The following is a 25,202-nucleotide window of genomic DNA, read 5'->3' as shown; positions in this document are numbered from 1 at the left end:
AATCAAAGGAGACTCAAAGGCTGCATAATCCACAAAGGTGGAGGTCAGCCAAGTAGCCAAAGCCGCCGACTACAAGGCCAAGAACTCAGAGGGCTGCATTGCCTTTCCTATCGGTCAGTCCCAGCTCAACGCGACGCCCTGGGCCTAGATGAAACCCCCAATAGTCCTGCAATACACCCCCCCTTCCCCCGGCCTCCGAGTCCCGTAGAAATAACTGATTGCTTCTCCCTATCTCGGCAAGGTAGAGCATCAAGGGTTATCGCCGTGTATTATCGCCTGCTCGCTACGCGGGGCTCGGGGGAAGATTAATGAGTTAATATCTGATGTCTGAACTCCTGAGATGAAAAGCAATAAATACGGGCCAGGGTAATTTCCTAGCTAGAGAAACTGAGGCAGGGAGGTGAGGTGAAGGAGAGGACGGAGGGCTCCGGCTCCAGCTGCTCGCCCTGTCTCGGTCCCCGAATAAAACATTCCACCCCGGGGGGGGGGGGGGCGGGGGATGGGGCTTAACAGGGATCGCACAGGCTACGAACCGTGGCTCTCCGCCAGACTAATAATAATGATCGTGGTATTTGTTAAGCGCTTACTATGTGCCAGGCACTGTACGGAGCGCGGGCTCTGTGAGAAGACGCCCTGCAGCCGGAGAGGGAAACTCAGCCGCTCCCCCAGTAGTGGCGGGGCTCCAGTTACGGGGGGCAAGTGGCATGTCGGCCCAAGACAGCTAAATAATCATCATCATCATCATCATCATCATCATAATGGTACTTATTAAGGGCTTCCTATGTGCCATGCACTGTCCTAGGCCCGGGGATAGACAGTAATAATAATGGTACTTGTCGAGCGCTTACTTATGTGCCTAGCACTGTTCTAAGCGCTGGGGTAAATACAAGTTAATCAGGTTGGACACAGTCCCCTGTCCCACATGGGGCTCACAGTCTTAATCCCCATTTTACAGATGAGGAACCGAGGCCCGGAGAAGTGAAGTGATTTGCCCAAGATCACACAGCAGACAAGTGGCGGAGCCGGTTTTAGAACCCAGGCCCTCCGATTCCCAGCCCCGGGCTCCGTCCCCTAAGCCACGCTGCTCCTACCTCAAACTGACTTCGCACTTGGTGAGTGAGGCAGTGGGGAGACTGGGCACTGGCTCATCCGACTTCCGAGAAACACTCAAGGCCTGCTAGATTGGCTTTTCTAATTAACCTGAGAAACGGGGCGGCCTAGTGGGAAGAGCCCAGGCCGAGGAACCAGAGGACCTGGATTCTCCGCCTCTGCTGTGGGAACTCGGCCAAGTCGCTTCCCTTCTCTCTGCCTCAGTTCCCTCATCTGTAAAGCGGGGGTGGAGAACCGCGAGCTCCGAACGGGGCACGGACTGCATCCCACCTGATTCGCTTGTGCCTACCTCAGTGCTTAGGCCAGCGCCTGGCGTGCAGTGAGCGCTTAAGTGCTCCACACACAGTCAACACTCACTGAGTTGACTGATTAATTGATTTGGGTCAGGATAGCACCGGGGGCATTAAGGGTGAGAGAGACACAGTCGCGGCCTAAGCTCATCGCCGAGGGCGAGAACGTGGAGCCGTGAGGGGCCGTGAAAAGGGAGGGCTAAAACGGCGGGAGCGGTCCAACCGTTACGGCGCGGTCATCGCCCATCTAAGCCTTTCCGCTTCGACTGTCGTCCGCTTCCTGAGTGACGTCGTGGACTTTTCAAGAACGGCTTTTCCGTTTCACTCCGCGGACGAGCGCGCCTCAGCGCGGCGGGGCTCCTAGCGTGGCTCCGTCTCTGTCGCCCGCCGTCGAGCCTCCCGGAGGGAAGACTTCCATAAAGAACACGCCGGCTCCTCCTCTTGATCGGAGAGAAGGGGAGAAGATACGGTCCGGGAGGCTTCGATTTGATTTACGCCAAGAGGGAGGCGTTTTCTGGCCCGAAGAGGATTTCTTCTCTAACTTCTCCGAAATAGAGGAGCCACGGCTTTAAGAGCTTCGACCAGGAGGGGGAGACAATTAACAATTTCCCAGCTGCCTCTGATTTTTTTTTGCATTTTTTCCTTCAAAAATTCTGCCCGAAGCAGATATAAAAGCAACAAAATTGGGGCAGGGCCATATCTTCACAGGCCTAACGGTATTTTCGAAATATTGCATAAGTAGAGAAAGCGCTCTCCCTCGCCCTTCTGTCCCCCTTTCTCCACCGACCCCCGAGAAGCAGCGTGGCCTAGTGGCGAGAGCCCGGGCTCGGGAGTCGGAGGACGCGGGTTCTAATGCGGACTCTGCCACTTGTCTGCTTTGTGACCTCGGGCGAGTCGCTTCACTTCTCTGCGCCTCAGTCACCGCGTCTGTAAAACGGGGGATGAGACTGCGAGCCCCACGTGGGACGACCTGATTATCTGCCGGCGCTCAGAACGGTGCTTGGCAAATGCTATAATTATTATTATTATTAATATTACCAGCTATAGCTGGATGGGCCCCAGGGCTACCTTGAAGGCTTTTTCAAAGGTTCTCATCTTGGAGTGGAGCCCTGGTGATTTCCAGGTTACTTGCCTTCGGAAGACAGGGTATCTACATTTCTTTCTTTTTTTCCTTTTTTTTCCGGTATTTGTGAAGTGCTTACTAGGTGTCCAGCACTGTTCTAAACGCTGGGGTAGATACAAGTTAACCAGGCCAAATACAGTCCCTGTCCCACTTACGGCTCATTTTTAAGCACTTGTTTGGTCGGTTGGTTTATGGTACCTGGAAACACTATGTGCTCACTCATTCAATCGCATTTATTGAGCACTTACTGTGTGCAGAGCACTGTACTAAGCGCTTGGGAGAGGACAATACAACGGGAAACGGACACATTCCGCACCCGCAACACTGTTCTAAACGCCGGGATGGGTACGAGTCCATTAGGCCAGACACAGTCCCTGTCCAGCATGGGGCTCGCATTCTAAGTAGGAGACTGAGGATTTTGCATTTTGCAGTTACGGAAAACGTGGCCCTGAGAAGTGAAGCGACTTGTCTAAGAGAACACATCTGCAAGGGGCAGGATCAGAACCCAGGCCCTCTGACTCTCAGACCTGGGCTTCATCCGATGGACCATATGGCTTCCATTTCTAAATTGATACGCGTCACCCAGAGAAGCAGTGTGGCTTAGTGGATAGAGTCCGAGCCTGGGAGTCAGAAGGCTCCGCCGCTTGTCTCCTCGTGACCACGGACAAGTCACTTCATTTTTCTGTCCCTCGGTCATCTCATTTGGAAAATGGGGATTAAGACTGTGAGCCCCATGTGGGATGTGGATTGAGTCCAATCTCGTATCTACCCCAGCGCTCAATACGGTGCCCGGCACAGAATAAGTGCTTAAATACCATTAAAAAAAAGGAAAAAACCTTGGCGTCCGTCCTGTCCGCAGCCTACAGGAGAATTTTGGCGGCCTCCATCTTTCCACACCGAGCACTTCTACTCTTTTCCGTCTAACCTCATTTGGAGACCCCTCCATCCCCTTGACAACAAATCTCCGACAAATGTGGTTCGGCGGTACTTTTTAGAGATCGCGTGAACCCCGCCAGAAGCCATTTTAACCATTCCAATGATCTACTGCCACCTGAATTCGGTCTAGGGATAATAATTCTGCCCCTATTTACCTCACAGCACCACTGCGAGGGGAAAACGAGACGGTGTAAGTGTTTTGGAAGACGCTATTTACGGTGAGGCGTTAGTAGTTTTGCTCTTAAATGAGACTGAGACCTTCTTAGCACCTGAGCGGGTGAAGCTCGTTTTCATTCACGCTTCTGGGGACTGACAAAAAAAAAAAGGAAGGATCGGATCATCGGCGTGTCGGATTCCGAGCTCGCGGCGTTATTTAACCTCAAAGGAGCGGTAGGACGATTCTCGGAAGGTACGGCAGCCGTATTCGTGATCCGAGTTTAGGACGTCATCCAGTTGGGCTAGACGGGGGAACGAGGCGTGTTCCTCGGGCGAAGTGAAGCGGGCCCATCCGGACTCGGCGAGCCGGGAGGTCGGAAGAGGTGGCCCGTGCCACCCCTCGTATTTATTGAGCGCTCACTCTGTGCAAAGCACTGTACAAAGCACTTGGGAGAGGACGTTCGAGCAATTCGCCAGGGGCGTCGGACGCAGTGAGCCCTAAGGCGTGGGGCTTCCTGAATCGCGGGGGTGAGCTCTGAGCTACGCTGCTGCCGCTTCTTCCGTACGCCCCGTTTCTTGGCAGAAATACCAATTCGGGAAAGATTGGCGTTTCCCTTAGGAACGCTCCAGGGGGCTTGGAATATCGGACATCCCTTCATCTGTGGCAGGGGTTTCTGATCAGCCAACCGTCGGTCGGTCCGGCCGCTCCTCGCCGTCTAAGCGACAGGGCTGGGGATGTCGCGGAGAAGCAGGGCGGCCTAGTGGCTAGAGCCCGGGGCCTGGGAGTCAGAAGGACCTGGGTTCTAGTCCCGGCTCTGCCGCCTGCCTGCTGTGCGACCTTCGGCGAGTCACTTCACTTTTACGTCATCTGGAAAATGGGAATTAAGAGTGTGTGGGACAGGGGACGTGTCCACCCTGATTATCTCGTATCTACCTGGGTTCTTAGTACAGTGCTGGGCACATAGTAAGCTCCTAACAAATATCACAATTCTTCTTATTATTATTAGAGTGGCGAGAGGCCCAGCCCCGGCCGCTAGGATCTTCGGGATCCAGCAAAGCCGGGATTCTCGAGATCTGGAGTTTATTATTATTATTGCTACTATTCCTATTATCATCATCATTGTGTTTATTAGGCATTTACTCCGGGTCAAGCAGCGTGAGAAGCAGCGTGGCCTAGTGGGCCTGGGAGCCAGAAGGGCCAGGGTTCACATCCCGGCTCCGCCACTTGCCTGCCGTGTGACCATGGGCCGGTCGCTTCACTTCTCCGGGCCTCAGTTCCCTCACCTGCAAAATGGGGATTAAGACCGTGAGGCCCATGTGGGACACGGACTCTGTCCAACCCAATTTGTCTGTATCCACCCCACCACTTAGTAAATCGCCTGGCACACAACTGTTAAGCTCTGTTCTAAGCGCTGGGGTGGATCCTAGTCGATCGGGTTTGCTCCCACCTTCTCCAAGCTCCCCTAGATGGTAAGGGAACGTGTCTACTAACACTGCTTCACTGTCCTTTCCCAAGCGTTTAATACAGTGTCCTGCACTCGGTAAGATGCTCAATCCACACAACTGATTCGATAAGATGAGGGAGGCTGTGTCTGTCACTCTCTCTCTCCCCCTCTCTCCAGCTTCCGCCCGTTTTTCTTCTGGGGGTTTTCCAACTCTAAGCCTGGTATCCACCCGTGTAAGCTCGTTGTGGGCAGGGGGCGTGTCTGTTGATTCTTGCATTGTATTCTCCCAAGCGCTTAGTACAGAGTGCAGCACCCGGTGAGCGCTCAATAAATACCACTAACCAACCGAACCCTTCAAAGAGCGGTGAGCCCGTTCAAAGACACGTCGGCTGGTGCAAGATCCTCTCACTTATCCTGGAAGAACTGCTTGGTGTTGGGCCAAGCAATTTGAAAATTGATTTTTTTAAGAACGATTTCCCAATAATGGACTTCCCCATTACCTGACCCGTCTGCCCGCTAGGAGGAATTCTTGAGACACGCACATATTCCATAGACCTGCTCTTTCTTTGGTTGCTAAGGACTTCTGAAGGTAGTACTTGGGAAAGATTTGCTACTTCCTGCAGTGAATTTAGAAGAGATGGCACCATAAATCATCTCTGGCCCCGCCAGCTGTTGCCTAGAAGACCCTGATATTTGCCCCGTGTCAAAGACTTCTGCTTCTTAACTCTGGGGAATGCTTTCTCTCGGTATCGAGAATTGGTTTGTTTTTTTTAATGGTATTTGTTAAGTACTTACTCCGTGCCAAGCCCTGAACGCAGCACTGGGACGGACAGAAGCTAATGGGGTTGGACACGGCCCGTGTCCCACGTGGGATTCACAGTTTTAATCCCCATTTTACAGTTGAGGGAACTGAGGCTTAGAGAAGTGAAGGTCACAGAGCAGACAAGTGGCGGAGCCTGAATTAGAACGCAGGTCCTTGTGCACCCCGAGTCCCGTGCTCTATCCACTAGGCCGGACGGCTTTTCATCTATTTCTTGGGGAAACTATAAATCCAGTCCCTGAGCTCTCGCGCTCTGCGTTCTCGCATTTCCTCCTGTCTTCAAGATGTCTCTACTTGGATGTCCCGCCGACACATGTCCAGAACAGAACTCCCTATCTTCCCACCCAAACCCTGGCCTCCCCGTGATTTTCCCCTCACCGTAGACAGCACCACCATCCTTTCCGTCTCACGGGTCCGTTACCTTGGCGTCATCCTTGACTCGTCTCTCTCATTCAACCCACGTATTCACTCCGTTCCTAAATCCTGTGGTTCGACCATAACGACGGCTAAAATCCGCCCTTTCCCCTCCCTTCAAACTGCTATCACGTTAGTCCAATCAGCCTCCTTGCTGACCCCGCAGCCTCCCTTCTCTCCCCACTCTGCTGCCGGATCACTCTTCTACAAAAACCTTCTGTCCGTGTTTCCACCCTCCTCAAGACCCTGCCGTGGTTGCGCATCCAACTCCGGATCAAACAGAAACTCCTGGCCGTCGGCTTTAGAGCTCTCAATCTCCTTGCTCTCTCCTACCTCGCCTCGCTCTTCTCCTACTACCAGCCGGCCCGCACACTTCGCTCCTCTCATGCCAATTTTCTCACTGTACCTCGATCTCGTCAATCTCGCCACCGATCTCCCGCCCCGATCCTGCCTCTGGCCTGGAACGCCTTCCCTCTTCGTATCCGACGGACAATTACTCTCTCCTCCTTCAAAGCCTCATGGAAGGCACATCTCCAAAAGCCTTCCCTAGTCCTCATTCCTCTTTTCCCACTCCCTTCTTCGCTGCCCTGAATTACTCCCTTCCTTCAATCCTCCGTCGCCCCCACGGCACTTCTGTCCGTATCCGCAATTTATTTATTTATATTGATGTCCGTCTCCCCACCCCCCGCCAGACTGTGAGCTCGCTGTGGGCAGGGAGTGTGTCTACCGACTCTGTTAACAGACTGTGCTCTCCCAAGTGCTTAGTACAGTGCTCTGCACGGGGTAGGCGCTCGATAAATACGACTGATCGACTGGGATGTCCCCCGGTGAGATCCGCTCAAAATGGCGGGGGTCCTGAGGCTCCCCTGCTGCGATCGGGTGACATTTGGAAATCCAAAGCACGTGTTCCGGGCACCGAAAGGCAACCCACACACACTGGATGAAAAGGTTGCTCCTATCTTCCTGACTCTCGGGCTGCCCTATCACTAAGCTTCTCTATTTCCTGTCGACGGCGATGAGTTGAACGGGCCTAGGGATCAGGGCATCGCCCTCACTAGAGTCTTGGTTTTCTCTCTGGCAAACCCAAGTTCAAGATTCGACAATTGCCGTGGTGCCTATGGGAGGCCATCTCTAAAGGCCACACGCTGTTTCCACCATCGGTTAACCTAGGTGCAGAGGCTGATTCAGGCATCCGAGCCGTCAGTGGGGCAGCCACTAATTAGAGAGGAAAATACCCATGGCAAAGATAGACACAGACACACACGCACGCCTTCATTCATTCGATCATATTTACTGAGCGCCTACTGTGTGCAGAGCAGTGCAGTAAGCGCTCGGGAGACTAGGATACAACAACAAGCAGACAAGGTCATCGGCTCTCACCTGGGGCTCATATTCAAGGAGGAAGAGGTACGGCTATCGAATCCCCATTTTACAGACGAGGAAAAGGCGGGCCAGTGAAGTGATGTGGGACAGGGACTGGGCCGACCTGATTAGCTCTTAGCACAGTGCTGGACGCATAGTAAGCCCCTACCATATACAATAAAACAAAGCAACGTCCGCCTTCCCCTGAAACAAGCTTCAAGGCGCTCCAATATAAAAACCGAAAGGGGGGCTTGAGATTTTGTGAGATGCCCAAAGGGGGTCCCCAAATACAATCACATCCTAAGGGAATCTTTTGCGCGGTAAAAACTTGAGAACCATCAAACTAGCGTGTAAGTAGTCTACAGAGCGATTTTTTTTTTTTTACCTTATATAGTAAGCAGTCTAAAGAGCGATTTCTTACCCTATTTCTTTTCAGATCCCCATTTCCACTAATTGTTTCTCATGGAATTGATGCACTCGCATATATTCTTTTTTTTAAAAAAAAAAATAATAAACTTTATTTTTAAACCGGGAAGGAAATCAGCATAACGTGAATTTCGCTTTTGGTTCCGTTGGCTTTTTAGGTGGAAATTCTCTGGAGGGGGCATGTAATTTAGTTCTGACATGATTTTCACTTGAAATGAAATTGGTTTCTGCTAAAATCACCGAGTGCTATATTTTCCCCATCTCCTCCAAAGAAGCATCTAGTTGCCGGGCTGCCATTTTTGTTTTAATGGCATTTCTTAAGTGCTTACTATGTGCCAAGCATCGTACTAAGCGCTGGGGTGGATACAAGCTGATCGGATTGGACACGGGATCCGTCCCACGTGGGGCTCACGGTCTTGATCCCCGCTTTACAGACGAGGGACCCGAGGCCCAGAGAAGTAAAGTGACTTGCCCAAGGTCACCCGGCAGACAAGCGGCAGGGCAGGATTAGAACCCAGCGTGTCTCTCTTAATTGCTGAATTGTACTTTCCAAGCGCTTAGTACAATGCTCTGCACACGGTAAGCACTCAATAATTGAACCGAATGTCTGAATGAATATTATCATTATTATTATTATTATGGGAACATCCATTAAAAAAAAAAAGATTTCCGAGATGGCACTAAGGGGTGTGAATCTCATTAATATTCACAGCTCTCTTTAATACTAATGAAGGACGGCGGTGGCCCGGAGCCATCAATATTCATGAAGCTGATTAATGCCCATGAATAATCACCAAGCGCCTCGCTTGAACATGGAGGAGCCATGCTTTTTTTTCCGGTAGGAAGGCCGCAGAGAAGCAGCGTAGCTCAGTGGCAAGAGCCCGGGCTTGGGAGTCAGAGGACGTGGGTTCTAATCCCGGCTCCGCCACTTGTCTGCTGGGTGACCACGGGCAAGCCCCTTAACTTCCCTGTGCCTCAGTTCCCTCATCCGTAAAATGGGGATTAAAAGTGTGAGCCCCACGTGGGACAACCCGATTACCCTGTATCTACCCGGGCGCTCAGAACAGTGCTCGGCACATAGTAAGCGCTTAACAAATACCATCATTATTATTATCATGAGTGGATCCATGGGAAGCGACGCGGTAGAGCGGCCCCCCGGTCCGTGATCAGAGGAGAAAAGGCAACTGGGGAGGGGAGAGGCGGCTTGCAGGGAGGCGGTGTCACCCCTGAAACAACCAAGGCCTGGCACCTGGGGCTTCCCTGCTGGAGCTCGTCGTTCCGTCGGCTCTACCCTCAGCCCACTTTTGGAGAAGGGAAATCAGTCAATCAGCTGCATTTCCTGAGCGCTTACTGTGCGCAGAGCGCTTGGGGGGTCAGGGGTTCAAATCCCGACTCCGTCACTCGTCTGTTGCGTGGCCTTGGGCAAGTCGCAACTCCTCTCTTGCCTCGGTTACCTCATCCGTAAAATGAGGATTAAGAGCGGGAGTCCCATGGGGGACAGGGACTGGGTTGTCTCCACCCCAGCGCTTAGGTACAGTGCCTGGCACGTAGTCGGCGCTTAATAAATACCACAATTATTAGCATTATTATTACAGACGCCACAGCGGTTATTATTATTGAGATGACGGAGCCTGAACGAACCGGGCCACGGGGAAGAGGAGCCAGGCCCGTTGGCTAAGCTTCCCAACCTTTGTGCGCGAGGGCTGAGCTCAGAGGGGAGATGCGAGCCGTTCTTTTAGGGGGCCTCGTCGGCCTCCTGTCTATCATGCATCTACCGTGGGCTTAATGCAGTGTTCCGCACCCGCTAAGCGCTCAATAAATGCCACTGACTGATTCACGTCGACTTCCCCGGCATCAGGAGGAATCCGAAGGGGCCTCTTTTCCCGCCCTCTTGGCGGACGTTGGACTTTAGACACCTGCGACGCTGCGCTCGTTGTGGGCGGGGGATGTGTCTGTGTAGGGTTATTCTGTACGGTGCTCAGCACACGGTGGGTGCTCAATAAATAGGAATGAATGAATGATACCGGGCGGTCACGAGGGTATAACCTTTCCCCCCTCATCTTTCGTGCACCTGTGATCTATCTAAGGGCCGTTACCAAGCAGTCCTAAATTCCTTTAGTCTTTCCATACGGTGTCTATTCTGGTAGACCTCTGACTGGGCTGGGGGGAACCAAACCAACGAAGCGGAGGGAAAAAAGAAACCGGCGGTGGATCTGCGAGCCATCGGCGAACGCGCTACGGACCGAGAAAGGAGGACCAATAAGGAACCCGGCGAGCCGGTCCGTGGGGTCGGCCGGGGCCTGGGAGGGGACGGCCGTACCGTATAAATAAATGAACCGTTACATCTAACAAATGGTAATATCCTGAAATTCCCTAGTCTTTTGTCAAAGATTTCAAACTCTTTCACAGGCCTAATTAAATCTTACAAGAGTCTTAAAAGGCAGGTTCAGATTTACTTATTATTGTCGGTATTATTATTATTATTATTATTCTCACAATGAGGTGAGCCAAGGTGCCTCGGGGGAAGCACTAAAAGTAAATAATTAAACGTGATAAACAGCCGGTAAAAGAGCCTGGTTAGCGCTTTCTGCTCTTCGGTTCCATCCCTGCCAGCTAGGGGAAAACCACGGGAAAAGACTGGGTTCCTCTATCGCCAACCTACTCACTGGCCCTCCATCACATCTATCTCGCCGCCGACCTCTCGCCCACGCCCCGCCTCCGGCCCGGAACGCCCTCCCTCCTCATATCTGACGGACCACCACTCTCCCCCTCTTCAAACCCTTACTGAAGCACCTCCGCGTTGCTCAGTGGAAAGAGCCCGGGCTTCGGAGTCAGAGGTCATGGGTTCGACTCCCGGCTCTGCCACTCGTCAGCTGGGGGACTGTGGGCGAGTCACTTCGCTTCTCTGGGCCTCAGTTCCCTCATCTGGAAAATGGGGATTAACCGTGAGCCTCACGTGGGACAACCTGATTACCCTGGACCTCCCCCGGCGCTTAGGACAGTGCTCTGCGCATAGTAAGCGCTTAACAAATACCAACATCATTATTATTATCTCCTCCGAGAGGCCTTCCCCGACTAAGCCCTCATTTCCTCTTCCCTCTTGCATCGCCCTCTCGCTAGGATTTTCCTCCTTTATTCACCCCTCCCTCCGCGCTCATGTCCATATCCACATCTCCTATTTAACGCCCGTCTCCCCCTCTAGACCGTCGGCTCACCGTGGGCAGGGAACGTCCGTAGTGTCGGAAGGTCATGGGTTCTAATCCCGGCTCCGCCACCTGTCTGCTGTGCGACCTTGGATAAGTCACTTCACTTCCCTGGGCCTCATCTTGTAAAAGAGGATTTAGACTGTGAGCCCTATGTGGGGCGGGGACTGCGCCCCACCCAATCACCTTATATCTACCCCAGCGCTTAGAACGGAGCCTGGCTCATAGTAGGCGCTTAACAAATACCACGTTATTATTACTAGTGGTAGAGCGCTCCTTCCTCCCCAGGGGCTTTACGCTAGTCCTTTGCGAACGTTCATCCGCCTGGCGGGCGCGACGATTAATGTTCAGACGAGGAGACAGACCACTTAGGGCGGCCGGTCCATCGAACGGTCGTATCTGTTGAGGGCTTACTGTGTGCGGGACACTGTACTAAGCGTTTGCGAGGGTCCAGTACAGCAGAGGTGAGAGACACGTTCCCCACTTACGTCGAGCTGACAGGACCACTGAGAGAGAGAGAGAGAGAGAAGAGCCACGTGGCCGAAGAGAAGACAAGAGACGGGGACTATTGCACAGCCCTCTCCGAAGCGTTTCCTCGCTGCGTCCTATCTTGCCGCCGCCCCTTTTCTCCCGTTCGGAAGCCCCCCCCCGCTTCCGGAGACGCCACGCCACCAGATTTTTCCACAGATTTTCTCCACCCTCAAAAGCATTATTGAGGTCATATCTTCTCCAAGAGGCCGTCCCCGATTCAGCCCTCTTTTGCCCCGCTGCCTCTGCCTTCTAGACAATCCCCGCCCACACCGGGCTCACACTCTAGAAGGCGGGGAGACAGACATCAAAACAAGTAAACAGCCATCAGTGGCATCAATATAAATAAATAGAATTATAGATAGATACACATCGGAACAAGTAAACAGGCATTAATTATAAATAAATAGAATTACAGATATTATACATATACACCCGAATGTACTTGGATCTCTGGGCACCCGATACCCGCCCCACCCGCGACCCCGCAGCACTTTCCTACCTAATTTTTAAATTCTATATCACAGAGTATTTAACATCAACGTCTGCGTCCCCGCCAGACTGTAAGCTGGATGACGGCAGGGAACGTGTCTACCGATTCTCCCACAGGCGCTCAGTACGGGGTTCCGCCAACAGCCAACCGGTGGTATTTATTGAGGGCTTACTCTGTGCAGGGCGCTGTACTAAGCGCTTGGGAGACGACACTACAACAGAATTAGCCGACACGTAGCAAGCGCTCCGTTCGTTCAATCGTATTCATCGAGCGCTCACTGTGCGCAGAGCACTGTATTAAGCGCTTGGAAAGGACAATTCAGCCACAGCGAAACAATCCCCTGCTTTGCAGCGCGGAGAAGCAGCGTGGCCCAGTGGGAAGAGCCCGGGCTTCGGAGTCAGAGGTCATGGGTTCGACTCCCGGCTCTGCCGCTTGGCAGCTGTGTGACCGCGGGCAGGTCACTTAACTTCTCCGTGCCTCAGTGACCTCATCTGTAAAATGGGGTTGGACCGTGAGCCTCACGTGGGGCGACCTGATGACCCTGCATCTACCCCAGCGCTTAGAACAGTGCTCTGCACGTAGTAAGCGCTTAACAAATACCAACATTATTATCCCTGCTCACGACAGGCTCAGAGTCTAGAACGGGGGGAGACAGACATCGGTACGAGAAAATAGGCATCAGTAGCATCAATATAAATTGATAGAACTATATATAAATCAAAATAAGTAAACAGGCATTAATATAAATAGACTTATAGATATTCACATATATACATTAGTGCTATGGGGCGGGGGGGGGTAGGGCAAAGGGAGCCAGGCGGGGCGATGGGCGAAGGGGGAGCTGAGTCGGGGAAGGCCTCCTGGAGGAGGTGAGCTTTCAGCTCCACAAATACCACCGATCAGGACGATACGGTGCTTTGCACACAGTCCGGGCTCCACAAATGCGATCGATCGATTGACTGACAAGAGGAGCGCAGGGCAAGAACGACCCAGGGGGAGTTGGAAGATCCAAGCAGGTGTGGGGCGGTGGTCTGTCTCCTGGTTAGATAGTAACAGGGCTCAAACGAGAATCCAGAGGTGAGGTCCCTGAGGGAGAGGTTCGTGTCTAACTCCAGTAGATTCCCCCGGTGTTCGGTACAGAGCTCTGCCCACAGCAAGCCCTCAACAGACGGGATTGAGGAACTGACTCGAAGCCCCCAGTTTCCTGCAATAACTCAGTCGCTCCGCTTAAAGCTACTCAAATGCCCTAAGGGGTCACGGGTTCTAATCTCAGCTCTGCCGGATATCAGTTCTGCGACTTTGTCACTTCCCTTCTCTGTGCCTCAGTTACCTCATCTGTAAAATGGGGATGAAGTCCGTGAGTCCCACGTGGGAAAACCTGATTACCTTGTATCTCCCCCCAGCGCTCAGAACGGTGCTTGGCACACAGTAAGTGCTTAACAGATACCATCTTTATTATCATTTATTTTACTGAGCGCTGGGGTAGATACAAGATCACCGGGCCCCATGAGGCGCCCACAGGCTAAACAGGAGGGAGAGCAGCTACCGGATCCCCATTTTCCAGATGAGGAAACCGGGGCCCAGAGAGGTGACGTGATTTGCTCGAGGTCACCCACGGAGCCGAGATTAGAATAACAACAACGATGATGCTATTGAAGCGTATCCTACGTGCCAAGCCCCGTTCGAAGCTCTGGGGTAGATACAGGGTAACCAGGTTGTCCCACGTGGGGCTCGCGGTCTCCATCACCATTTTCCAGATGAGGGAACTGAGGCCTAGAAGTGAAGTGACTTGCCCAAGGTCACACAGCGGACAAGTGGCGGAGGCGGCATCAGAACCCACGTCCACTGACTCTCAAGGCCGGGCTCTTTCCACTAAGCCACGCTGCTCCACTAGGCTTCTGACGCCGCGCTTCACGGTGTCGAAAATCTAGGCGCGGCACGTCCCGACCCTGCTGCCTCAATTTACCCAACACGCGTTCTCCTCTCCACAGCGGGTCTGGATTGGAAGGCTCCCACTCTGAGGACCTCCTTCCTTCCTTCCTTCTCGTTTCCTACCTGTGCCGCTGTCCCCGCTCTCCATCGACGGTTTACTGCTTTCTGACGGATTGTTCATTCTCGAGTCTGCGACAGAACAGAAGCGAGACGGATAAGGGCAGAAGCTTGGGAAGAGGCCTTTATCGGTAACAATAACGTTAACTGTGGAATCTGCTGAGTGCTTACTTTGTGCTAGGCGCGGACTAGGCGCTGGGGTAGCTACGAGATAGTCTGGTTGGACACGGTTGCCGTCCCGCAGGGGCTCCCGGTACTCACCTCCGTTTCCGGACGAGGAAACCGAGGCCCAGAGAAACGAAGCGACTCGCCCGCGGTCCCACAGCGGGCAAGGGGCAGAGCCGGGATTAGAACCCGGGTCCCTCCGATTCCCAGGCTCGGGCTCTTTCCTGCTAGGTCCCTTCGAAAATGAAGCCCGAGGTGACGGGTGCAAAAACCACTTTTCTTCAGGGAATCACCAAGAAACACGCACACAGGCACGCGAGGCACGGTGAGAATTTGGAAGAAATACACCCAATCAGGCTGTCAAAGGGAAGGACCAAACTGCTCGGCACGTCATCTCTCCCACTGAGCGTGGCTCAGTGGAAAGAGCCCGGGCTTGGGAGTCAGGGCTCATGGGTTCGAATCCCGGCTCGGCCACTTGTCAGCTGTGGGACTGTGGGCGAGTCACTTAACTTCTCTGGGCCTCAGTTCCCTCATCTGTAAAATGGGGGTGAAGACTGTGAGCCCCACGTGGGACAACCTGATTCCCCTGTGCCTACCCCAGCGCTTAGAACAGTGCTCGGCACATAGTAAGCGCTTAACAAATACCAACATTATTATTATTATCACTGTCTCTCAAAGAAGAAACCGTCCTTCTGCGGCATTTGGGGGTCTTTGGAAGCGCTTTATAAAAACTTAAACGCTGTCGAGGAGCCCCGTTAGAAAAGGAGAGGGGGACTGTCGTACCAACGGAGGTAAAGGACCGGCGCAGCGTGGCCTAGTGGGTAGAGCACGGCACTGGGAGTCGGAAGGGCCTGGGTTCTAATCCCGCCTCTGCCACCTGTCTGCTGGGTGACCTTGGGCAAGTCACTTCACTTCTCTGTACCTCAGTTACCTCATCCGTCAAAAATGGCGATTAAGACTGGTAGCCCGGTGTGGGACAGGGACTGCGTCCAACCCAATCACCTTGTCTCTACCCTAGCGCTTAATAAAAGTAAGTAAAAAGTAAGCGCTTAGCTAATATCACAATTTATTCATTCATTTGGTCGTATTTATTGAGCACTTACCGTGTGCAGAGGACTGAACTAAGCGCTTGGGAAAGTACGACACGGCAACAAAGAGAGACAATCCCTGCCCGCAACGAGCTCGCGGTCTCTAGAGGGGCTTTGAGCTCACAGTGATTTATTCCCCTTCTTAAAATTCCCTTTAGCGGAAGGAAACTCGCCTGAAAACCCAGCTTCAGAAACGCGCAACGCTAGAGCCAACGTCGAGCTGAGTCTTGGCCACCCCGGGCGGTGATTTAACCACGAGGAGAGACGGGAGGAGCTGCCGGACTCTGGAGGGGGCAACTGACATCTGGACCCCGAATGGCCTGAATGATCAAAATCGGGCCTGGATCTCAGCGCCGCCCGCCGTCCCCAAATCTTGGGGTCCCGCCCCCAGCGCACCCCATTTTGCAGTCAGAGCAGAAGCACCTCCATAAAATCGAGAGGCGTGAGTCGGGCCATCCCGCCTCCTGACGCCTCCGCTGGTTTTCTTTCCCCCCTCACCCTACACCTCTGGCTGGCCTCAAATTAGGCCGAGGCCAAATTCTGAAAGGCAGCCATCTTCACTCGGGTGGCAAACGATCTCTACAGTAAGGCGCGCGGCGATCCGGCCCCCCAGCCTCGATCCGTACGAGTAAAAGCAGCGTGGCTTAGTGGCTACAGCGCGGGCCTGGAAGTCAGAAGGACCTGAGTTCTAATCTCAGGCTCCTCCACGCATCTGCTGGGGTGGGCCAGTCACTCAATTTCTTTGGGCCTCGGTTGCCTCACCTGGAAAATGGGGATTAAGAGTGTGAGCCCCATGAGGGACAGGGACTGTTTCCCACCCGATTGACTTGTATCCACCCCAGCGCTTAGAACAGTGCTTAGCACACAGTAAGCGCTTAACAAGTACCATATTAATAACTATTATTATAATAACCTTGTTAGACGAACCAGGGGACCACAAGAGTACTCATCTTGAATCTGTAGAGCGCTTTTATTCTCCAAAGTTCTGCCACATCGCTTGTCTCGTTTTATCCCCACGCTAAAACGCTACCCGTGAGGAAGGGAGTTCATCAAACGTGACATTTACTGAACACTTCTACCGTACGCGGAGCACTGCGCAAAGCGTTTGGGGGAGTCCGATGTACCAGAGTCGGCGGGCACGATCCCTGCCCACGGTGAGCTTACGGTCTAGGGCTGGGGGACCGACATTTAAATATAAATGTGGCTAGTACTCTCCTCGTTTTACAGGTGAAGAGTTTGGAGCAAAGAGAGGTTACGGGCCAAAAGTTGAGGACTGAGCGCCAGAATTCCTGACTTCCGGACCCTTTCCGCTAGACCACTCTAGAACACCCACTGACTGTCTGAAAAATGGGCATTAAGCCAGTGAGCTCCATGTGGGACGGGAGCTGTGTCCAACCCAATTTGCCTCTATCCACTACGGCTCGGCACATAGTAAGCGCTTAACGAATGCCACCCTTATCATCGTCATCCTTGTCGTCGTCATCTCTATTTGGTCTGCGAGTCACGGGACCTGGGTTCTCATCCCGGTTCTGCCGCTCGACTGCTGCCCGGCCCTGAGCAAGTCTCTTACTTTATTTCTCTGGGCCTCAGTTCCCTCATCTGCCTAATGGGGATGAAGACTGTGAGCCCTACGTGGGACAGGGACTGAAGTCTGTACCTACCCTGGCGCTCTGTACAGCACCTGGCCCACAGTGAGCACTCAAAGAACGCCCCGATTATCACGATTAACCGGGACGGGAACACCTCCCAGAGGGTTCCAGACTCTTCTCCCTTCGCACGCTAGAACCTGTGATTCGCTCGACCACTTCCCGTGCGCCGGCCATCTTCTACAACTCCAGCCTGACGGGGCTTTCTACTAGCCGGGCGTCCCGGGGCTCCGGCCTGGGACAGATGCAGGGACGACTCTGAGCAGTTCTGGTGGCGGTTCTGTGTGTTTTTTCTCTTTTTGTTTTCTTTTCCTGGGCCGGCCTCTCTTACCCCTCCCTGAGAGATTTCCTGATCTTATTCATAGCCCCGGGGCCAACACCCCTCCGTAGGTACCATCTGTAAGCCTGGCCGCCGAAGCCCGCTCTCGGCTCTCGGGATTGAAAGCAGCAGGTGTGCTGCTGGAACCGGCTCCTGGGGGGGTGGGTGGGGGTGAGGGAGGGAGACTCTGCCCCCCCCCCCCCCATCTCCCATCCCAACCATCCTGGCTGAGAGACCCTTGGGGTAAACGAGAGGTGGGCCCAGCTCGGCCCACGGCCCGGGCGGGGAAAAAAAAACCAAAAGGGGAAGCGGGTAAAACGCCCAGGGGAGCAAACACGTACGCGGCGCGGCTTAGCGGATAACAGCCGGGGCCCCGGAATCGGAAGGGCCTGGGTTCTTATCCCGGCTCTGCCACCCGTCTGCTGTGGGACCTTGGGCGAGTCGCTTCACTTCTTCGGGCCTCATTCACCTCATCTGGAAAATGGGGATAAGAGTGGGGGACAGAGACTGTGTCCGACCTGATTAACTTTCATCTACCCCAGCTCCCAGAACAGTGCTTGGCACATAGCAAGCGCTTAATGGGTACTATTATTATTATTCGCTTACCGCAAGACACGTTAGAGGGGTGGGTGTCAGGGCCTTACAGGGTCTAATCCCCCGAGGTGACACCCCTGACCCGGATTGTGAGCTCCCTTTCCCCCGGACAGGGACCCGCTATCTAATTAGAAGCAGTGTGGCTCAGTGGAAAGAGCCCGGGCTTGGGAGCCAGAGGTCATGGGTTCGTATCCCAGCTCTACCACCTGTCAGCTGTGTGACCCTAGGCAAGTCACTTAACTTCTCTGTGCCTCAGTTACCTTATCTGTAAAATGGGGATTAACTGTGAGCCTCACGTGGGACAATCTGATGACCCCGTATCTACCCCAGCGCTTAGAGCAGTGCTCGGCACATAGTGGGCGCTTAACAAATACCAACATTATTAATTTTTTTTTTAATGGTGTTTGTTAAGCCTTTACTACGCGCCAGTCACTGTGCTAAGCACTGGGGTAGGCTCAAGCTGATCAGGGTGGATACAGTCCTCGTCCCACGTGGGGCTCACAGTCTGAATCCCCATTTTACAGATGAGGGACCTGAGGCCCAGAGAAGTGACGTGAACTGCCCAAGGTCTCACACGGCGGGCAAGCGGCGGAGCCGGGCTTAGGATCCAGGTCCTCCCGACGGCCAGGCCCGGGTTCTAACCACCGGACCGCGCTGCAGTTCGAGGCCGCAGCTCTAATTCCCATCGGTGTAATCCCTCCCAGTGCTTAGTACAGTGTTCTGCAGGCGGTTAAGTGCTTCGGAAATACCGTTACAAACTTCCCTCACTAACGTTTTCGGGGGAACTGCAGGTTCACTGGCAAGGGCCGTTGGCTAGGGACGGACTGATAAACGGCTACCGCCTAAAAGCATGGACCAGAAATTATTCGATTAGGGCCAATAGAAGCCAAGGAAAACATAAGGATAGTGGACAGGCCCCGGGCCTGAAGTCCGAAGGTCTCGGGGTTCTAATCCCAGCTTTGACAGCTGGGTGACCTCGGGTAAGTCACTTGGCTTCTCTGGGCCTCAGTCACCTCCTCCGGAAAATGGGGAATGAGACTGTGAACCCCACAGGCCCGTGTCCAATCCGATTCACCCCAGGGCTCAGTACAGTGCCTGACGCACAGCGAGCGCTTGCTTAACAGATGCCCCGGCTGGGATCTGGCCCTTCCGAAGACAGATTTCCTCTCCATCTCTGCCAGTGCCCAAGTGGGGATTGGCAAAGCTGCCTCGAGTTCCTGAGCCTGAAAGCCAACGGCCTCCCGCAAAAGCCGAAAACGGCCTTAGCGAGGACGGACGCTCCAACGGTCGCGTCTAGAACCCAAACGCCCCACCGGAACCAAACCTGGGCCGGAGAAGAGAGACACCTAAGGATCCGAGGAGCCCTTTTCAAGAGGGGGGTGGGGAGTGATTTAACCCGACGCCTATCACGGAGGCAGATCTTGGCACCGACCGGCAAGTGGCTACCGGCGACTCCGGCCTCAGAGTTGGCGGCGACGGCAACAGTTCTCCCTGAGGGCTCCACCTCGCTTCATACCCTCAAGACTCCTGGATTCTGGGTCGGACACGGGGGACCATTTCACAGGTGCGCGGGGGTCTAACACACGCCCGCTCTTACAATATGTACGTGTATACTACATCTACACGGACCTATACAGAACTGGACGCACACGTTCCTACTCATACGTCAACGCGGTCTGAGCTGACGCCCCGTTTCAGGGTGGATGTGGGGCTCTCGGCACCCCGCAAAAAAACCCCAACACAAAAAGCCCACGTCAAAGTTTTCAGCTTCGCCGAGAGAAGAGGCCGGCGTGCCGATTTCCAAAGCAAAAAATATTACCCACCCGCCCCACCCGTCGGTTCTCATTTAAGATCGATCATCCATATTGAACGAGGGCGGGGGGAGGGAAGGGGGGGGCGGTTCTCTGAACCAGAAGATCTGGGGCACCGGGGGGGGACACGGGGGTGGAGGGAGGGTGTCGGGAGGGAGGCGACGCGGGACGTCAGCCGCGCGGGCGTCTTCCGCCTCCCGTCCGCCGGTAGCCCCCTCTTCGTCCGCGCCCACCCCCGTTTCCATATTTAACGCTCGGAGGAGAGAGGCCGGAGCCGGTACCCACCTAGGATGTAGTCGCTGCAGGCGAGCATGGCGGTGGGATCCGCTCCCGGTTCGGATCATCCGAGGGAAGGAAGAAAGACGACGGGGCTTTGGGGAGTCGGGGGGTTGGGGGGGGACGGGACTATTTCTCACAAATCTACACTACCGCTCTACAACAGAGCCAGAAAGGGATGGGGGTGGGAGGGGTCGGGGGGAGGGGGAAGGGGGGGGGAAAGCGGGGGTCGGGGAGAGAAGCGAAATTCAACTTCGGTTACACCATAGCAATCTTCAACTGAATAAAAGAAACTTCAGTTGCTCGGTGGAGTTTTAGTCTCTCCGACTGGCTGGGGCTGACATCGTCAAGGCAACTAAAGCGTGAAAAGTTCCCCTTTTGGTAATAAAATAGAAACAAAGATTGCAGCTGGCAGTTTCCATAATGAAGCTTAATCAGTATGCGCCTGATTAGGGCCTTATGCAAATCTCCCCTCGTTAGCGGGGCAGCCAGCGCTTTGAAGTCCCGGGAACAATTCATTCGCCGGGCGCCCCGAAAGCGCTCCCTGCATAATTTAAACCGAGGCATAAATATTTATCGGCTCCTTTGCATATTGATCGGCAAATAAAATGATCTCCCCAGTGCCGGCGGAACGATTAGGGGGACGGAATGAGGCGGCCCGGCTCCTCCGCCCGGACTAGGGACGGGGGAGAGACGGAGTTCGGTTCGGATGCCGCCCAAGTGACCCGGACAGATTAGGGGCGACTCGACGGGCTTAAGCGCCTTTAATCTCATTCCTGCTGGCGACGGCGACTTGGCGGAGGAAGGGGATTTGCAAAGGGCTCTCTACCCCATCCAAATAATCCCCCAGAAACAATTAGCGAGGGAGACCGGAAAGCACGGGGCTGTCGGGATGGTCGTCTTCGCCCGTCTGAAGGGAGCGCGCCGAACGGTAGCGCCACGAGAGGAGCCCATTTATAACCAGGGGGGCGACGCGGGCGAAGGGAGAACGGGGCGGGCCCTTTTTGGGAAAAAAAAAAAAAATCATCGGGAAAGAGTCGCCGGCCCCTCTGATGACAACCGCACATGGGGCTCACAGTTCTAACCCCCACTTTACAGCTGAGGGAACTGAGGCCCGGAGACGTGAAGCGACTCACCCAAGGTCACGCAGCAGGCCGGTGGCGGAGCTGGGAGCTCTGATGCCCGGGCCGGGGCTCCCTCCGCTACACCGCGCTGCTTCTCTCCCTGGGGTCGGGGAATGTGTCCGGGAACTCTGGGTAGGGACAAGTTAAATTAGGTCGGACATAGTCCCTGTCCCGCCTGGGGCTCCCGGTCTAAGAGGGAGAACAGTTCCTCAATCCCCATTTGACAGCTGAGGAAACCGAGGTCCAGGGAAGTGACTTGCCCAAGGTCCCGCCGGTCCCGACGGTGCCGGAATTAGAACCCGGGTCCTCCGACTCCCGGGCCCCGCGTTCTTTCCGCTGCTTCTCGGCAGTACCCTCCCAAACGCCTAGCAGAGTGCTCTGCACCCAATAAGCCCTCAACGAATATCGTTGATGGATTACGAGAGAGCGGGAATTCATTAGCTCCTCGCCCTTTGGGAGCACAGGGATGGATTACTCAGGTCAGTCAGTCAGGCGACTATATTTATTGAGCGCTTTCTGTGTGCAGAGCGCCGTAGTAAGCCCTTGGGGAGAGTCCCACGGGACGATAAACAGACATTCCCTGCCCACAACGAGCTTGCAGGCTAGAGGTCCTGTCCTGACGATCGATTGCAAGGGGAGGGAGGTGCGGTGCCCACTTTTAACGGGCAGACACGAGGCGGCTCGCGTGGGAAGGCGCGGCATGGAGGCGACCCGATGACCTTCTCTCTACCCACGTCCTTAATCCAGTCCTCGGCACGGAATAAGCAATCGAATCGGTCGACGGGATGTACTGAGCACTTCCTGCGGGCGGAGCCCCGGGCCGAGCGCTTGGCAGAGGACGATGCAAACGATGCGGTAGACACATTCCCTGCCCGCCAGGAGCTTCTAGTCCACGGGGAGAGACGGGCGCTAAAATAAACTATGGCCGCTCTGGGGACCTCGCTTTCCATTATCATCGTCAGCCTCATCAGTGGCATGTATCGAGCGCCTACTGGGTGCCGAGCACCGTACTAAGTACTCGGGAGGGTCCGATACGACGGATCTGCCAGATGAGTTCCCTGCCCGCAACGAGCCTGACGCTACGGTGAAAAAGCGCACCTCTCGGGGAAAAGACATCTGAATTCGGTCCGTTTGGGGACTTCTTGGCCCCCCCGGGTCTCCTTTTTCCGAGGAGAAAGAGCACACCTCAAAAGCGACAGAGGTTTGCCGAAGTACAAGGCTCAAAAATCCACGATGGCGCTTTCCCAGAGCTGTAAAATGTCATTTCCTACATGCGGTGGGAAGGTTCTACCACGAGGCATTTCAGTTTGACAGGCGCGACCTTCACCAACGCGTACGGTCGGGGCTACCCGGCTCCGTGATTAATAACCGCACCAAGCGGTCGCCTCTGCCCTTGGCCTGGTTCTGTATCGCGAGCCAGCCCCGCTCCCCGGGATCGCCGTCGTCGTCACCGTCGTCGCCAACGGTACGGACTGCTGGCCTACGTACTGGACGCTGTAGGAGGCAGGTGCTTGGAGAAATCACAAGTAAGAGACGCCGCCCCTGCCCTCAAGGGGTTGAGAATCGGTGCTGCAAAAAAATATCGATTCGTCACGGAATCGGGGGAGAAGTTGGGTTGAGCCGTTCGGTTTATTTTCTTATTTTCTCTGTCAAGCACGTTCCTATATGCCGGACACCGTACCGAGCGCCGGGGTCGATACACGCCAGCGGGTCGGACACAGTCCCTGGCCCACATGGGGCTCCGGGTTTAAACCCCATTTTACAGATGAGGTATCTGAGGCCCGGAGACGTCAAGCGAGTCGCCCGAGGTCGCACGGCAGACAGGTGGCGGAGCCGGGATCAGAGCCCAGGTACTTCTGACGCCCAGGCCTGGACTCTACCCGCTAGACCACGCTGCTTGAGGAATGAAAACCACCCCCATTCACTGGAATTTCTACCAAACTTTCTTAGAACGGCAAATTTCTGTGCACACGCAACCCTACCTAGACAGCAGGAGCTACTTTACTAACTTATTTATGTGTCTTAGACTGAAAGCTCGTTGTGGGCAGGGAACTCAGCGTGGCTCAGTGGAAAGAGCACGGGCTTTGGAGTCAGAGGTCATGGGTTCGAATCCCAGCTAGGCCACTTGTCAGCTGTGTGACTGTGGGCGAGTCACTTCACTTCTCGGTGCCTCAGTTCCCTCATCTGCAAAATGGGGATTAAGACTGTGAAATCCCCAATTTACAACCTGATTCCCCTGTGTCCACCCCAGCGCTCAGAACAGTGCTCGGCACATAGTAAGCGTTTAACAAATACCGACATTATTAACTGGTCTACCACCTCTGTTCTATTAAGCCCAAGGGCTTAGCACAGTGCTCTACACACAGTGAAAGCTCAATACCAATGACCGACTGATTAAATAATTGCAGTTGTACATGGTGGGGCTCTAGGTCTCTACCACAGTAACGCAGAATCTAATCAAACGCCTTATTGCATGACACTCAGAATGAATGATTACGGTATTTGTTAAGCGCTTAATATGTGCCAGGCACTGTTCTAAGCACTAATAAGTCAAATTAACCACTCGCGCTAAACTGCGAGTGCATTTTGCTGAAGAGATGAGTCAGGCGACATATAACGCTGAGTTACTGGGAGGTTAAGTGATCCATATGCAGACTCACGTGGGGGAAAAAATGTAAAATCTCAGCTGAGTGAACTTGAAATGGTACTTGGGTACATGATATTTAAAAGAAATCTGTGTTCCCCTCCCCCGTTCGCTTTCTGATGCAAAGTGACTTCATAGTTTTCATCATAATCATCATCATAGTAACAGTTGCATCTGTAAGCTTTTACTGGGAGCCAAATACAAGATAATCAGATCAGACAACACGGTCCCCAACCTAAATTCATTCATTCAATAGTATTTATTGAGCGCTTACTATGTGCAGAGCACTGGACTAAGCGCTTGGAATATACAATTCGGCAACAGATAGAGACGATCCCAGCCCAGTGACGGGCATCCAGTCTAATCGGGGGAGACAGACGGAAAAAAACAAGACAACATAATCACGATAAATAGAATCAAGGGGATGGACACCTCATTAACAAAATGAATAGGGTAATAAAAATATATACAAATGAGCACAGTGCTGAGGGGAGGGGAAGGGAGAGGGGGCTATCAGATGGGGCTATCAGACTAAGCTATAACTGTTCCCCCGGCCCCGACTTCTCTTTTCTCCACTTCAGCATCCCACGTCTCTCTGCCCCAAAGGGAGAAGGGTCCGTGAAAAAATAATGATAATCACCGTGGTGTTTGTTTGGCGCTTACCATGTGCCAGACACTGGTCTAAGCGCCGGGGCAGATCCAAGCCGATCGGGTCGGACCCAGTCCCTGTCCCGCATGGGGCTCACAGTCGGAATCCCCAATTTACAGAGCTGAGGCCCAGAGAGGTGAAGTGACTTGCCTGAGGTCACCCAGCAGACAAGGGGTGGAGTCGGAACTAGAACCCGTGACCTTCTGACTCCCAGGCCCGGGTTCTACCGGTGGGCCGTGCTGAGCCACGGCTTCGGTCCCTAAGGGGGAAAAAGGGGAGGTGGGTCAAGGTTAGGAAGCAGCCTGGCTTAGTGGCTAGAGCCCGAGTCCGGGAGTCAGAAGGACTTGAGTTCTAACACCGGCTCCGCCACCTGTCTACTGTGTGACCTGGGGCATGTCACTTCGCTTCTCTGGGCCTCGGTTATCTCGTCAGTGAAATGGGGAATAAGAGCGTGAGCCCCATGTGGGCCAGGGACTGTGTCCAACTTGATCGTCTTCTACGTACCCCGGCGCTTAGAACAGTGCTTGGGCC

General features: G+C 54.0%; 1 protein-coding gene across 1 annotated transcript in view; it reads right to left on the bottom strand.

Moving 5' to 3' along the window:
- POU2F1 (POU class 2 homeobox 1) overlaps window positions 1–25,202 on the bottom strand; it is a 58,954-nt gene that overhangs the window by 23,961 nt on the left and 9,791 nt on the right. Inside the window, 1 exon segment of the mRNA XM_039914380.1 lies at window positions 14,362–14,427. Within this exon segment, the coding sequence (XP_039770314.1) occupies window positions 14,362–14,427 (66 nt within the window).

The sequence above is a fragment of the Ornithorhynchus anatinus genome, chromosome 16 (assembly GCF_004115215.2).
Source record: "Ornithorhynchus anatinus isolate Pmale09 chromosome 16, mOrnAna1.pri.v4, whole genome shotgun sequence".
NCBI lineage: Eukaryota > Metazoa > Chordata > Mammalia > Monotremata > Ornithorhynchidae > Ornithorhynchus > Ornithorhynchus anatinus.
Note: the sequence above shows the minus strand (reverse complement) of the source record. Positions and strands in the feature narration are given on the sequence as shown.